The 17671-nt window shown below is 40.2% G+C and overlaps 1 protein-coding gene across 12 annotated transcripts in view; it reads right to left on the minus strand.

The window, feature by feature from the left end:
• TPK1 (thiamin pyrophosphokinase 1) overlaps positions 1–17671 on the minus strand; it is a 351344-nt gene that overhangs the window by 133238 nt on the left and 200435 nt on the right. For 11 of the 12 annotated variants that reach the window (XM_045052931.1, XM_045052937.1, XM_045052939.1 and 8 more), the window contains one exon: positions 2937–3083. The exons of the other annotated variant lie outside the window; for it this stretch is intronic. In XM_045052931.1, coding sequence (XP_044908866.1) covers positions 2937–3083 — 147 coding nt within the window. The remainder of the gene's footprint in view (positions 1–2936; positions 3084–17671) is intronic. 12 annotated transcript variants of the gene reach the window in all.

Below are 17671 nucleotides of genomic sequence, written 5' to 3' on the forward strand. Positions count from 1 at the left end.
AAACTCCCCCTTGGACTCACTTTTAACTCACACTTCAAACAATTCCCACAGGAAAGTTCCCAGAAATATAAGGTCATCGCCAAAATTCACAACACACGGAATCGAGTTGACAAAATATAGAAGCAAAAATGAATACAAAAGACAGCGGGCTTACAAAGAACCACAGGTACTGGAATTATTCTTGACCATAAAATAAGTATGACAATTATGTTTTAAGAAAGAATCTTGAAACAGTGACGAGAGGACAGGCATACAAGAAAGAAGAATCATGGCAGGAATTTTAAACACCGTGGATGGTTTTAGCAGCAAAACAGACATGGCTGAAGCAGAAGGGTGATGTGGAACACAGGTGATGAGCTTCCGAGTGAAGCCCAGAGAGGTTACGGCACAGAAAATATGAAAGAGAAGCGCTGAGATGGACATGATACAATTAGAGCATCTTAGGTACAGTTAAGCAGAGTTACAGAGGAAGGGAGAAGGAGAATAGGGCAGAGACAATATTGAAAAAATAATGGCTGAGAGTTTCCTAAACGGATGACAGACAGCATCTGCAGAGGGCGGAAATCCAAGGAATCTCAAGCTGAACGCATTTTAGGAAGTCCAAAATTATACACATTCCAGTGATAGTAGGGAATACCAGAAACACTGAAAAGCTCTTAAGAGCAAAAGTCATTTTTCAGATATGATTTTTTTCTATCAGTTAATCTTCCAATTTTATTTTTTAATTTGCTTTTTAATTTTAGTACAGCATCAACTAACTTGTAATCTATTAACTAGAATATCTACATACAGCCAAGTTACAGTTGACTACTTAAGCAATCAAATCATCAATATAGTATATATAATGTAATAAAGCTCAATGATTCACAATGGTAGAAACTTTCACCCTTCAGAAACTGTTAGGAAATTATAGGTATTTAACAAATACACAATTAGAAATCTAAGAGGCATATCTGCTCACATCATACCACTAAGTGAAATCTATTAATGACTTCCCATAACCTCTAGCGAAAAAGTCCACACTCCACTGTGTAGAATTCAAGGCTCTTCACAATCAAAGTAGTTTTTAGTCTTCTAGCATCTTCCACACTGCTGTGCAGAATTACCTGCAGATCCTACAATGTACCTTATGCCTCCACCTTTCTTTAGTGGCTCCTTTCTGCCTTAAATGACTTTCTCATCATCTCCCATAGCAAACATCCACTCATCCTGGAGGATTCTGCTGCACTGTAACCTCAAGAGAATGTATGTTCCATGAAAACAAGGGATTTTTGTCTCTTTAGTTGGCTTCTGTATCCCTGGTAAGTGCCTGGCACATAGCAGGTACCCAATAAGTATTTGTTGAGTTAACGGAGTGAATAAAATGTGAGTGCCCCTGGGTGGACTTCCCTTACTGCACGTATGATCAAATTATATAATCTTTCATCTTTGTGCTTTACATCTTATGTTTTTATTAATGACGTCTTCACTGGACATGTGCTAGAGAGCAAAGATCATGTCAGTATTTTCTTTGAATCCTCAACTGCCTAGCACTGCAATAAACAGGCACTCCCGGGGCGCCTGGGTGGCTCCATCGGTTGAGCGTCCGACTTCAGCTCAGGTCATGATCTCAGTTTATGGGTTCGAGCCCTGCATCAGGCTCTGTGCTGACAGCTCAGAGCCCGGAGCCTGCTTCGGATTCTGTGTCTCCCTCTCCCTCTCTTTCTCTCTCTCTCTCTCTCTCTGCCCCTCCCCTGCTTGTGCTCTGTCCCTGTCTGTCTCTCGAAAATAAATAAATGTTAAAAAAAGATTAAAAAAAAAAGCAGGCACTTCATAAACTGTTCGTTGACTAAATCCATGGAGAGTATGGAGTTTGAAAACTGAATTCTTCAGCTCCCTTTCCACACCTCTTAGGAAGTTTTCCAGAAAACAACAAAGCTAGGCAATACAAAGAGCCAGAAAAAAAAAATGCAAAGCTGGCTGAACAGCAGGGAGTGTGCCTGATACCCACTATATTAACCAAACAACAATTTCTAGGTAACAGCATCCTGCAGAGGGAGACTGGCAGATGGGGCAGGAGCAACGCTGTAAGCAGCACATGACAGTGAGAGGCAAGGAAGAACAACTGTCCACTCTTTTAAAAACGTTACCAAACGATTACTTTTCTAGAGGAGCCCACTGATCAACCTTATAAAACTGGTTTATTTAATAAGGATTCTGTTCTCAGCACTGGATTGATAGAAAATTTCCATGATATTCATCAGGGGAAGTGAATGACATTGATCATTAGAAATGTATTCTGGGGGCGCCTGGGTGGCGCAGTCGGTTAAGCGTCCGACTTCAGCCAGGTCACGATCTCGCGGTCCGGGAGTTCGAGCCCCGCGTCAGGCTCTGGGCTGATGGCTCGGAGCCTGGAGCCTGTTTCCGTATCTGTGTCTCCCTCTCTCTCTGTCCCTCCCCCATTCATGCTGTGTCTCTCTGTCCCAAAAATAAATAAATGTTGAAAAAAAAATTAAAAAAAAAAAAAAAGAAATGTATTCTGAAGCAGTGAAATTAATAAGCAGGCAACTTATAAAGAGTAAAAGCTAAAAATTTTTTTTTTTAGTGCTTAACAAAATCAAATCCAGTTTCCAGTTATAACGACAGCACTGAAAATACATGAGAATTCCATTTGAAATATTTGCCAAGCTTTGGGCTTCCTCTGTTGAGATGTTTCTCAAGTGGCATTCACATTCAGCTGCTCAAAATGTAAAAGGGCTAAATTTAATTCTTAGTCAATTTAATTAAAAGTTATGCGATTTTTTTTCGGGGCATGATAAAATGAAGCAAACATGGTCAACTTCCCTCAGGTGTCAAATTCAAAGACACACGCTAGGCTCATGTTTCGTTCTAGTCTACTCAAATGTTAGAAGTTTTATGGAAGCAATGTGCTGACATTATACTTATTCTTCACTTACTGGTTGGAGCAGGTAGATGAGAGATTCCTCTTGGATTATTATAATCGGCACAGGAGTGATGCAAGTAACTTGGAACAGGGTGCTCACAGATGCCATGATCTGGTCAAAACGCCCACCGAGACCTCCCAAGGTCACAATTACATCTACCTAAGCAAGGCGAAGCAAAAGGGAGAGTCAAGTATTTAAAGAGTTTTCAATAACTGAATAGTATCTAGTAACTAAAAAGAGCTCTCAATCAACTCTATTTTACTTGATAAGCCATAAAGAAATGGTAGATATCATTTCTGTTGTTCAGATGAAGGATTAAAGCTACTTGTGTATAGTCACATAATTGGTGGGTGGCGGTCCCATTTTGAGACCAACTCTTTTTAGGTTTTTCCCATCTGCCTGTTCACCCGAAAAACTAGGCAGTCCTTTCTTTCAACTCTGTTCATGTGTTTCTTCCATGTGGAATCTTCTCTGGTTTCACAATTGGTGGAATCCCGTCGTGAACCTGTGGCGTCTTCCCTGGTAACACACGGCTCATGACAGACACCACGCCTGTTTCACAGGTTTGTCACACCATTAGAATCCAAGTATCTTGAGGATGGGTATCATCTTTTCACTGAACCTAGCAATGTTGCCTAAACTCTCAGTACTTCATTTTTACGCTCACATGGAAAAGTTGGATGGTGTCTGCCACCTGATAAAGTTGCTGTGGGGTTTGATGAAGTAATTAAAAGAATTAAGTGTAAAGCATCTAGAACCTGTTCGTGACATAGCGATTGCTTAAAAAATATTAGCTACTGGGGTGCCCGGGTGGCTCAGTCTGTTGAGTGTCCTACTCTTGATTTCGGCTCAGGTCAGAATCTCATGGTTTGTGGGATTGAGCCTCATGTCGGTGCAGAACCTGCTTGGGACTATCGCTCTGCTCGGCTCTTCTTTCTCACAAAAATAAACAAACAAACAAACAAACAAATGAACAAACTTTAAAAATAAATAAAAATATTAGCTACTCTTCTATTGCCTTTATCATTTTTGGTATTATTACAGTTATATTAACATTTTTGTGATTGTTACCTGTAGTTTGATGTTATTTTTCACTTAACGTTTTCAAGACAGCATTTCCTGTAACTAAAGTGTAATTCATTTAAATGGTCCCCTTTTGTTGAAAATATATTTCCAGGACATTTGTATATACAATTACCGTGCTGCTTTTCTTCTACGTAAGACTAAAAGTGAAAACGGGCTGCAAGGAATGAGAGGGGTGGAGTAACCTTCTCCTGCACAGAGCAGGTACCAAAAGGCTCCCGGAGAACAGAGCTGGAGGCACTGTCTCTTCCCTTGACCCTACTTGCCTTCTTGCAATCATCCTAACCTTATAATGCATCAACATAGTCAAAGTTGGTATATTCATCATGGAAGAGGAAGTATTAAAGAACTTAATTAAAATATTGTAAGAAAACCTTACAAGCAATAAAAACTGACTATAATAATCACTCTATCTGGAATAAAACAGAAATCATTGAAAAATAGGGAGCATTGGGGGGCACTGGGATGGCTCAGTCAATTGAAGCGTCTGACTTCAGCTTGGGTCATGATCTCACAGTTCGTGGGTTTGAGCCCTGAGTTGGGTTCTGTGCTGACAGCTCGGAGTATGGAGCCTGCTTTGGATTCTGTGTTTCCCTCTCTCTCTGCCCCACCCCCCCGCTCGTGCTCTGTCTCTCTCGTTCTCAAAAACAAATAAACATTAAAAAAATTTTAATTAAAAATATTGGGAGTATTGGTTTTCAGGTTTTTACAATAGTTCATGAGAAAAAGGCTTAAATAACATTTCATCAGAGGGACGCCATGATTTTATTTTTATTTGTTTATTTTAAAATTTATTTACTTTGAGAAAGAGCACATATGAGTGAGAGAAGGGGGAGAGAGACACAGAGAGAGAAAACTCCCCAAGCAGGTTCTGCGCGGTCAGTGCAGAGCCAGAAGTAGGGCTCGAACTCACGAACCTGAGATCATGACCTGAGGCAAAATCAAGAGTTGGACACTCAACCAACTGGGCCACCCAGGTGCCCCAAGACACCATGATTTTAAAAGAATAGTATGTTAACCAAGCACCAATATGACCTGTATGGTTCTTAGAGGAACAATAAGTGGTCTAAAGTCCACGAAGCCAAAGGCTGTGTCCTCTAGTTCCAATGTGACAGCCCGGGTAACAATGCCTAACACAAGACAGCAAAGTGTTTGATGAATAAGTGGAGACCCTGTAAGAAAGGACACATCCACGTAAGAAAGAAACAGATTCACTGCCATACTGTGAGAACATGTAAATCAGAATGCGGTCCCACAAAAGCACAAAAGGAAAATTACATACAAGAGCCAAGACATTTGAAATGAATTTTCTATTTCTGACTTTACCGGAGTGTAGGAAGAACAGGAATTTTTACTTTAGATAAGGTGGCTTCATGCTCAAGTCAGCATATTTTAAGACAAGCGTACCACCCATGTGTAGGACCTAATAACTAGTTTTGGAGATCTTTCAAGAACTCAAAGAATTAGAGTTGGGGTCCAGGAAGACCATGGATCCTGGGAAACATGTATTACTCTGAATACAAAGGCAAAGATAGGGACATGCGCTCACCTTCAGAGGCAGGGGGTCACTGGTGAGCAACCAGGCATAGACCTGCCAAGGAGACAGCTTCTGTTTAGAGTATCGAGTCAGGTCAATGGCTTCTAATTGTAACCAGGAGGCCTTCCTAGTACTTACATACTTAGTAAGACCAGTGAAGAAAGGCCCAGAAATCACATACGACCTCAAGAAACTAAAGAGAATTTGTTTGAAACTGAAGAAAAAGACATGAAAAGGAGTTACATGTGAAATATAGACAAAGCACTAAGGCTCCAGTGAAAAGCACATGGCATATTCCTATGCACATAATCCTAAATTCACATCAGAAGCAAGGCCTGGTGAGAGTTTATTCACTATGCAGATTCTGGAATCCCTTTTTTAGGTTCTCAATTTTTCATTACCATACTCTAAACCTTGAGGGATCCCACAACCTTTAAGGCTGAAATTTAATCCCCATCTTCTACACTGGGGTATCATGATGAATAAGCAGTATCTGTAGATCAGTGATTGAATTTTTCAGAATAAAGAAGCCGCAAGATTACTTCTCATCACTACTCATTCTCCCTACAGGAAGTATTTAGCAAGACTGATTAAAAACATTAGAGGTTCAATGCAGGCTGCAGGCTGGGTGGGGGAGGGTTCTGGCTGTAAGTAGGGCATCTGATATTCACAGAGATAGGAGGGAGACAGACACCAGCCCTGCACGCTTACCTAGGTTTTAAGAGGCCAGACTTCTGTCTTTAGGACTACAACGCCACTGGGAAAGCATTCAATCTGAAATGGACTGTTTACAGACTGCCAGGGTGCCTTTTCTCTGTGGATCCAAAGCCTTGTGTTTATTTCTAGTATCACCCAGTGTGTTGTAAATTTTTAAAACTTTTGATTTCCTGAGGTCTCCACCTTCTTACTAGACAGGCTGTGAGACCTGGCCCCGGCAACCAGGTGCACAGAGTGATAAAGGCTGGTCCCTGTCACAAGTTCCCCCTGCTTGCCCTCCCGTGATGGTGACATAGTGACATTCGAACACGCCAATGAAACGGACTCACTCTTTTGCTTGTGTACCCAACTCCGACCCCCTAGTAAGCCACTTCCCATGGGCCCTCGCTCTATCCTCCGGCTCCTGGACCTGTTTGATTGAGCCTGCTCACTTGGCACTCCTCCCATGTGGCCCCCTGCATGGCACGCCCCTTCCTCTCCAGGGCCTGTAAGTATAATAACCTTTCGATTCCACATGCTTCTCTGCGTCTGGATCAGATGGATCATCAACACTCCAGACTTCAGTAACGTAATTATCCTTTACAACACACCCAGTGCACTTGATTATAACTGTTGATATACTGCAGTAGCTCTCCTCCTAGAGGAGGCTCATGTATCCCAGATGCCAGCCGCAGTGTTTGCAACAGAGTAGACAACAAGTAATTACTGAGCTTCCCTTAAGCATATAAAGGCTTTGGGAAAAACTGAATAAATAACCAGAGAGGCAAAAAGCTAATGAGGCTAAGTTAACATCATCTAACTCCTATAAAATAGTACTTTCCTACTTAGCAAGTGTTCAAATAGTCCTCGGCTTTTGAAAAGAGTTAACTTATTTCGTATTTGCTACTACTTCTGGTAATATTTACTCATCATCTACCACGTGTTAGGTACCATAATAAACATTCAGGACATTATCAGTAAAGGAGACAAAAACCCCTGCCTTCGTGGAGGGCACCTTCAGGTGGAGGATAATACGCAACTGACTGACATACATAGTCAGTCTATTAGTTAGGATGTGAAATGGTGGTAAAACTGGAGAATAACAGAGCAGGAGAAAGGAGACCAAAAATGACAGGTTGGGAGGATGCTTCGTCTTTAAGTAGGAGCTGGAGCAGACTGTGTTGCACAAGTGGTAAGAGTAGCACAAAGACCCAAAAGAGAAGAGGGAGGTGGCCGTGTGCATGGATACCTGGGGCAGGATTCTCCAGACAGCAGGCTTTACTAAGGCCATGAAGCAGCAACGTGGCCCCAGGCATTTTCAAAGACTATCAGAGGGCTAGCTGCTAAAATTAAATGAGAAATTAGGAGAAATCGGAGTAAAACGTAAGTGTCGGATTCGCAGAGACTCGTTAAGACATTCTTAAGCCCCTGATGCTTACTGGCATTAAAGGGGGAGCTATTTTGCGCAGAGGAATGACATGATCCATGTATTCCCAAAGTCAGTATGTATCCAGAATTTCTCCTCTTCTCAACGCTTACAACCTCATCACAAGTACGGCTCAAGCCACCAAAATCGTCAGAGGGGGTAAGCCAGCATCAGACGGCCCTCGAAATACTACAAGCCTCCAACATCAGGTTATCGCATTCTTCTGCTCAAAATCCTCCAATGGTTTTACGGTATTTTCCATTAGGATCTATAAAGCCCTGCCCTATCTGAGATCCAGCTGTCTCTCTGATCTTACCCTCTACTTCTCTTCCCTTCTTCCTCTCTTCTCCAGCCTACTTCTTTCCTGTTTCTGGAGTACACCAGAGTCGCTATTACTCCGACGACTTTGCATTTGTAGTTTTTTTTTTTTCCTAGAATGCATTAGCCCCAGATACTCACTCGGCTAACTCATTTACTTTCTTCGCTAGCTATCCTTTTAAAATTCCCCACCCCCATGCCAACGGTTCGTATCCCCATTTCCTGACTTACATTTTCTCCTTGGCAGCTCTTATTATCCAATACCATGGTAAATATCTTACTAATTTAGCCTGTCCTATTATTTGTCACGCCAAGAGGACTAAAAGCAACATGACGGCAGAGATTTTCTATCTCTGCCACTCAGAATGAAGCATGGCACGTGAGAGGTGTCCAGTAAATATTTTTTGAATACATGGAGGACTGAAACAGGATGGAAGGAGAGTAAAAGAGCATGACCAATGAACGGATCAGAGTGCTGGTGGAGTCGAAGAATTGCTGGAGTCCGGGAACAAGAAAGGTAGTCGAAGGGACAAAATAGAGATGAGGGAGGGTTTATAAAAATTTGGAATCAACAAAGTGTAGGTATTGTCATAGTTAAAAAAAAAATAAATAAGTCAGACGGGATACATTTAAGGAAACAAGAGGTCCGTGTACTGGAAGGTTCATTCAAGTATATACGGAATTTACCATGAATTGAGACAATATTGTTGGAAAAAATATTGGTGACCTAGATGTTAACTTGATCAAGACATGAAGGGAAATGACCAGGACTGCCACAACGAGGACCACAGCAGTGAGTAATGAGGGTGATAAAATCTGATGCCATGAGGTTGAGAACTAGAGTTTTTAGGGCAAAAGAGGAATGGAATACAACAAGCACTGTCCAACGTGGATATAAGGGGAGACACACGGGCAGCTGTAAATGCTCTCACAGCTACATTTTTAAGAGTTTTTTTAAAAAAAGAGGTAAAATTCATTTTAAAATAGACTTTAACGCAATATATCTAAAATATCATTATAAAATGAAATCTGTGTTAAAAACACTGAGGGGGCACTTGGGTAGCTCAGTCAACTGAGTGTCCACCTTCGGCTCAGGTCATGACCTCGCCGTTTGTGAGTCCAAGCCCCATATCAGGCTCACTGCTGTCAGCAGCCCAGAGCCCGCTTCAGGTCATCTGTCCCTCTCTCTCTGGCCCTCCCCTGCTCTCTCAAAAATAAACAAAACATTAAAAAAAAAAACATGGTGTTAGGAAAACTGATCAATGCAGGAGAATAAAATTGAACCCCTATCTTATACCTCTCACAAAAATTAACTCAAAATAAAGTGAAGACTTAAACGTAAGACTTGAAACTATAAAATCCCTAGAAGAAAACATAGGAAAAAAGACCCTTGATGTTGGTCTTGTCAACTGTTTTTTAGATAGGACACTAAAAGCCCAAGCAAAAAAAGCAAAAATAAATGGGGTTACATCAAACTAAAAAGCTTCTGCAGAGCAAAATAAACAATCCACAAGAGGAAAAGGCAACATAAAGAAGAAAATATTTGCAATTCATTTTATCTGATGAGAAATTAAGATCCAAAATATATAAGGAACTCGTAACTCAATAACAAAAAAACCCCAAAAAACCTGATTAAAAAATGGGCAGAGGAACTGACTAGCCATATTCTAAAGACATACACACGGCCAACAGGTACATGAAAAGATGCCAAACATCACTAATCATCAGAGAAATGTAAATTAGTTCTCATTATACATCCAAAAAGAATGAAATCAGGATCTTGAAGAGGTATCTGCATTCCTATGTTCATTGCAGCATCATTCACAATTGCTGAGGTAAAGAAACAACTAAGTATCCAATGAATGAATAAAGACACACACACACACACACACACACACACACACACACACACACACACACACAGAGAATGGAGTATTATTCAGCCACAGAAAAAAGGAAATCCTACCAGTAAGAATTACACGGGTGGACCGTGAAAGCATTATGTTAAATGAAGTAAGTCAGACTCAGAAAGACAAATACTACACGATCTCCTTCATATGTGGAATCTAAAAAAAGTCAAACTCCTAGAAACAGAAAGTACAGTGATGGTTGCCAGGGGCTGGTGGCAGGGAAATGAAAGATGTTGGTCACAGGGCACCAACTTCCAGTTATCAGATGAGTAAGCTCTGGGGATCTGCTGTACTGCATGGTGACTGAAGTTACCAATATTGTACTATATACTTGAGAGCTGTGAAGAGAATAAGCCTTAAATGTTCTCACCATATGAAAAACTCAAAACAAAATAAGAGGCAATTATGTGGGGTGATGGAGGTGTTAGCCAACTCTACTATGCTAATCATTTTGTACTACATGTGTGTGTCAAAATCATGCTGTACACCTTAAACTTATACATTATTATATATCAGTTATATCTCAATAAAGCTGGTAAAAATAATAAAATATTTTACATTTTTTTCCATACTTGGTCTCCAAAATCCTGAATGTATTTCACACTAATAACACATGTCAATTTGAATGAGCTACGTTTCAAGTACTCAAGTGACTAGTGGTTAGAGTTTTGGACAGCACAAATCTAAAAACAGCAAAAAGCAGGGAGGATAGCTACCGCTACTTCCAGAGCCCATTCTAGAAAAAGTAGTGGGAGAAACCAAACAAAAGCACTACTGTGGCTGCGGAGAATTGCGGTCCTCGGGGAAAAGCCCAGTTTGTGTTGGAGTTAGTTATAAAGACATAGCGAATATAGGAGGTTTTAGTGAGGATAGACCATGAATTTCACAGAGCACTAGCAGGCAGGGCATACAGTCTAGGGCCAGACATTTAGTTTTGAATATGCCTCCTATTCTCTAACGAATGGCAGCCAGTCCCAGAGGCGGACATGTTTTCTACTGGTTGTGATGTACCAAGGATCCAAGAGCTGTAATTCTAAACAAGTGCTGTCACAGTCTTATTAGCAAGGGAGAGTGGTGTGAAATAGGGTTGCCTTTGGCCTTTCATATGCAATCATGTCTAGCAAAAGGAACTGTGAAACCCTGGACTACTATATTGGAGATCTGACCATAGTGTGGTATATTCTTTTAAAAGCCAGGAAACCACATACAACTTACGAAACCTCCTTGTGATGTAGTGGCTCATCTATAAAGGTAAAGGGATAGACCAGATTCGTGGAACATATTTTTCAAGATTCCTTTCACTTCCAACAGCCCACATAAGGTTCTCTGGCTTCCACCATAACTGGTTAAATCATAACTGTATCTATTTTGTTTAGAAAATAAATGAACACCTTAGCTTTGCGCAATTTGCCTTAATAGAATCATGACAAGACTGGTTGAGAGGCAGAGAAGAACTAAAAGGAAAAGCAACGTCATTTTCCTTTTGTAACTTTAAAAACCTTTCAGTAAATAAACACTATGTTTTATCCATTTGTCCTCAAAAAATCTTAGATACAGCACACATGAAGTCCATAGCAGAGACAGTGGCTGTCAGCATATTTTAATTACATTCACTTTTCATAAATTGAATTCTAGAGTTGCACAAAAGGACAATTTCTTTACAGCTCTCCCTGATATATAGGGTGTCCTTACAATTTAACACACAAACTGAGACACTGTTGAAAGCAAAAAGGGGACAATATAAGTAATTACACCAAGAATACACTCATAAACCAAGACCACGTCTTGTAAACCAAGATGTGTTTACCCTACTGTTTGAGAATTACAACTAACATTAGCATAGCCAACTTAACAAAAGTAAACACTAGGGACTCAAAAAACATAGACGTGAATATTAAGCTTCTGTTCCCTTTCAAAGATCTGTACTGTACTACAGTTAGGCTTGAATAGAATGATGAGATTCTTTGGTCCAACTGTCTGATACTTTAAAGATGGAAAATCCAACACAGGCCATGAAGGAAAAAGTCGGATAAAGATAGAGCGAAAGCAATAAAGTGACCCAAAAAATCATCAATGCGAAAATGTTTTCATAGGCCTATAAAATAACTCCAGTGATCGATAAAAAGTACAGTGAGACACCAAGGAAATTAAAGACCACAGATCTTATGGTATAAGGACATACTGTACTCACAAACATAGAATATACTTAGCTGAATGGAGGCTCATGAAAATACTACTACAGGGATCCCATTTAAATTTCAACAAGGATAACGGAGTCATGGTTTAATGTAAGCCTGTTGGAGTCAGAAAGAAATAATGTCATTTCCAATGGCGAGACCATGAGTTTTCCGTTCACAGATGAGAGGTCTAAGAAAATTCAGGGTGAAGTGTGTGATTCGTATAAGCACTTTTCAAAGGATGCCTACTTCCACTTTCTAAAAAAAAAAAAAAAGAGTTTGAACAGAGTATCATTTCCAATTTTGTCAAATTGCGAATATGCTCTTATTAAGAAATGTCATAAAAATCAGGCACCTGGGTGGCTCAGCCGGTTAAGTGTCCAGCTCTTGATTTCGGCTCAGGTAGTGATCTCACAGTTTGTGGGTTCAAGTCCCGCATCAGGCTCTGCACTGACAGTGTGAAGCCTGCTTGGGCTTGGGATTCTCTCTCTCCCTCTCTCTCTCTCTCTGCCCCTCTCCTGCTCACACACACACACACACACTCTTTCTCTCTCAAAATAAATAAACTTAAAAACTGTATTAAAAAAAGGAAATGTCATCAACATGTTTATACAAAACTTGTTTTTGAACATGTCATTTTAGAGAAAAGTTTTTTTAAAAAAGGAGGAGAAAAACATAGATTTATATCACTGAAAATTGATCAGTGTATCCAAGCTTGTCTGCATTTGAGGGAAAAACTACGGAGGCAGTGAGAAGGATGCACGTAATAAGACTCCTGAGCTATAACCCACAATCCCCTGCTATAAGTTTCAGCGTAAAAACCCTGGCCGTGTACACACTCATTGACCATGGCGACCTATGCCTTGCTGGAGAGCTCAGCACAGGGGACTCCAACGTCTCGTGCAGACTGGAAGGAACTCTTGCTGGTGGAGCTCTTGGACACACTGTCTGTAAGTGAGCAATGGAGGCGCCCAGGAGAGACTGATCCATCCCAGGAAGGGGAAGGGTGTGTGTGTGTGTGTGTGTGTGTGTGTGTGTGTGTGTGTGCGCGGTCTCCTCCCCTACTAGTTCGTTCTCTGTTGGCTTGTGTGGGTGATTAGTACTTGCACTGTTGTCTACCCTTTGACATCCCAAACCTACGAGTTTCACCCTTAACCTTCAACACTCAGAATGGAACCGTCCCCTCACTCTGGCTAGCCCCTCATCTATCTTGCCCAAGGACAGTGGACACAGGAGAAGGTTCACTCCCAACAGGCTCCTCGTGGGTCCCATCAGACTTCAATTACAGCATCACTGACAACGTATCAGGATAATCTGCTTAACTAAAATAACTATTCTGAAGGCTGCACAGTATTAGAGTTAGAAACTACACCTCATTTAGTTTGCATTTTTCAACCTGTAATACTTAATAGAAGGGCTGGATATATATAACAGACTTTGGTTAGCCAAATGGTTACAGTTTTTAAGCTGTAACTCTTTGGCAAACAATTCCAAATCATTATCCAGTACACACCTTGTCTATTTTTATGGCCCCTATTCCTTTCTCAAATTCTTGATGGGGAAAATGACTAAAGAGTTATTGTTCAAAGCATCCTTTAATTGGTTCTATTATTACTGTCCCTGTCATCTCTGTCCTTTAATTCAGCTTGCACACAACCACTACTCTATTTTTCTAAATTATCTTATGGCTTTCCGTTCAAAAGTTTTTATGGGTTACCATTACCCATGGATCAAAATTCAGATTCCGTATCTAGAGACTAAAGATTCTCCATGTTGATCACAAACCATCTTTGTAACTGTAAATGTAATCTGACGATTTCTGTGAACAGTTCTCATCCTTAGAGCTCTTACTGTACACGCGGTGTGAATTTTTTTTGTTTACACTCAGACTGCCATTAAGAATGCGTGAAGCACTTTAATTTCAGGTACGCTGCTCATGAGAGAGTATAGGACAATGAGTGAGTTCATTCCCAGAATGATGCAATGCATTTTTGGCTGGCCCTAGACAAAGCTTAGAATTTTTGTAGTTCAAACATTTCAAGCCTGGTTTTAGTAATAGTTCTGTCTTCCCTTACAGATCCGTACTGAGTACTAATATTTCCTTGATTAATTGGACTACAGGCTCAAGCCATATCAGGGAGATCCCTGGGGACGAGGCATCTTTCTCATACAAACAAAACAACACTGTGATATAGACAAAAATGTGGAAACGTGTTATTTTTCCTTCCCAAGTAAATACACCAAGGGATGGCAAGAGCTAATTTGTATGTGTTCACATTTCTCTGTATCAGGAAGTAAGCGCCAAGGAGAGTTGGATGGAATAAACAAACACACTGATGGATATTTTACATGATTTTATTCTATTATCTCTGCTGAAAATTAAATTCTTTGAAGAGTCAGGAATATATTCACGAGTAAGTATAATTATAGAAAGTCACAGTTTGTATAAATAAGTACATGGGTATTATAAATCCAATGGAGGTAATCATGGTCTCCAAACCTCTCACACTATCAGGATATGAAGATTTTTCTCGGGAAAATGTATTCAAAGGTATTCCTTTTGAGTTATGGGGTCCTGAGAAATGGAAAAATGAATTTCTTGTGGTTTAGAATAGCCAAAATACCGCACATAGTATCTTCAACATAGTTGATGTTTAGTGTAAAATAAAAAAAATCAAAATATCATTTATATCATATTCAGAAACAATTAGCTATTTGCAAGTAGACTTTGAAAGGCTATTACAATTTGCATATTTATCAATTTTGTCCAAAGAAGCTAAATGATTGCTTGGTCAATGAATAAAAAATTCCCTTCTGCATTCTTGAGCATCCTATTTGAAATGGATCAGATACTTTTCACTCGGGCTAAGAATTCTCTAACATACATGTTTCCCTACTGAAGATGGATATTTGAAAGAGCACTGAACTGTCATTCTTCCCACTCTGTGGAAACTCGGACGTGAACTTGTACCTACGTCCTGTACTTATTTCCACCTACTGAGAAAGGTGAGAAGAGACAGATAATCGTCCAAACCTTTTTGCAAACAGACTGACTTTGGTCAGAAATGCTTTGTTCTTGGGGCACCTGGGTGGCTCAGTTAAGTGTCTGACTTCAGCTCAGGTTATGATCTCGTGGTCAGTGAGTTCGAGCCCCGCGCCGGGCTCTGTGCTGACAACTCAGAGCCTGGAACCTGCTTCAGATGCTGTGTCTCCCTCTCTCTCTGCCCTTCCCTTGCTCACACTCGGTCTCTCTCTGTGTCTCAAAAATGAATAAACGCTTAAAAAATTAAAAAAAAAAAAAGAAATGCTTTGTTCTTAGAAGATGAGTATTTCCGCACTGGCAATCATTTCTTAATAGCAATTATCTTCTTTTGCATCATCAGATTTCTTTTTTACCCAACGATATTTCTTGCTTTGCACTGGCGATAAAAGAAATCTTCGCTGCATATTCTTGTCCAAAGTGATAAATGAAACCCTTGGTTTCCATGTCTGGATGGATTAGATTTTGCTATTTGCAGTACTTTGAGTGTATTATTTTCCCAAAGTTGAGCCATATAAAACTCTCTTCATTTTTTACTGACCAGTTTATAATAGGTGGCTATCAGACTTGCTGTAGTGCAATCCTTAGGTTTTGCAATCTGGAGCAGTATAAATAGTTTATGTTAATTATTCCCTTTCCACCTTCTGGGAGAATAGAGAACATTTTGATTGCAAATTTTACACTTGGTCATTAACACTCTGGTTTCTAGATATGCATTCGACCATTTTATAATGCCAAATGAGAATGTTAAAACTCTTACTGCAGTGACATTAATTACTTAAAGCTTATTTTTTTGTAAAGTGAGTAAGCGTGCTTTACCTAATACATGTACGCAAAATAGCTGATCACCTCATCGTCCTCAGGTTCACCTTACTGTTATAAGCAATGCTTCTGTTGACGATTTTGCTAAATGTATTCCATATCCATGAGCATCCATACAAATGGAGTGCCATCTAGGATCAAACATTTGTTCAATAGTAGTGTCCTCTTTCTGAAATAATTTCCTGTATTTGTATGAATGCTTTAAAAAAATCAGAATACTGGGGCGCCTGGGCGGCTCAGTCAGTTAAGCATCCGACTTCGGCTCAGATCATGATCTCGCAGTTCATGAGTTTGAGCCCCGTGTGGAGCTCCGTGCTGATAGCTTGGAGCCTGGGACCTGCTTCAGTTCTGTCTCCCTCTCTCTCTGCTTCTTCCCCACTTGTGCTCTGTCTCTGTCTCTCTCAAAAATAAACAAACATTTAAAAACTAAACAAAAATAAAAAACCAAGAATACTTAGGGTCTATTTATAACCATCTAAAATCTCTAGTAGGAATGGATGAGGAAACAGAATTAAAATGTAATCGGTGTACTCTGAATTCAGATCTTCCTATTTTTTAATGTGTTCCCAAATATCTAGCCCCAGCTGCTCATACTGGAGATTACATATATTCACATAGATGTTAAGAGGCGGAGGTACATCACGGACCCAGGAAAGGAGCTGTAATCCCCTCCCTTCTCCTCCAGCCGTCAGGATTTTAGCACACCACTTGCTGTCCTGGACCAGCAAGTTGACCACAGTATGCTAAGTCCAACTGGGAAAGCGATGGTCATGGAGACGGAATGGCATTTTCTACTAAGAGAAGAATGGAAAGTGAATATTATATAAATTCCATCTTCCCCTCTGACTTAAATGAAACTTTCTGAGATACCTATCCTTGTCCTTTAACACAAAGAAGAACGTATTTCCTATGGATGTATTTCTCTTCTCCTGATGACTTAATTAACTACCACTGAAAACATACTGATCTGATATGCACATCCCTGGGATAAGCAGTAACTTTCTTTTAGTTGTCAGTCATGACTTAAACTACATACAAATCATTTCTTATAAATGCAGCTATAATTATTATTGTGGATAATCACAATCATAGATGTGAGTACAGCCACGTAGGTCTTGCTAAGGGATTTGCAGAATAAGGGGAGATTTTAGAATCTACTAAGCATCTGCAGGATATTCCATTCTATGTGCATTTTTCCTACAGACGTCCTCAAGATAGTTTCTTCCTCCACTTTCTGTGCTTTCTGCATCTTCTCGATGCAGTAATTCAAAATAAAATCGTCCTTTCCACGTGAGGTCAGCATGCCTTCTGCAGAGGAGTATCACACCAACCGTATCTGCAATTCTCTGAATTAATAAGAAATTTTATCTGGCAAGTGAGTCACCCAACTGAGATTCCTGGTAAGCAGATAAACTTAACCCTTGTCCCGGGGCCTATAAAAGCATGCTTCTCCTGTGGCAGGGATGGATGAGGCTGCCAGAGCTGCTAAGGCAGTAAGCTTTTTATATCCGTAGCAACATCTCCCGAGTCACTTCAAAGCACCGGGTGTATCTATTTTCTCTTGTTACACAGCACTATAAAAAAGATTGCTGGTCTCTAAGAAGAAGGAAAAACAGAGATGTGAATTTCTCTTTTGAAGTTTTCTCCGAAATGATCTAGGAAGCAGCCAGCTAGTTCACTCGATGCCCAGAACACTTTCCCTCTTCTTGATTCCTCATCTGATACTTAGCTTGTGCAT

Source organism: Felis catus, chromosome A2, assembly GCF_018350175.1.
Source record: "Felis catus isolate Fca126 chromosome A2, F.catus_Fca126_mat1.0, whole genome shotgun sequence".
Lineage (NCBI taxonomy): Eukaryota > Metazoa > Chordata > Mammalia > Carnivora > Felidae > Felis > Felis catus.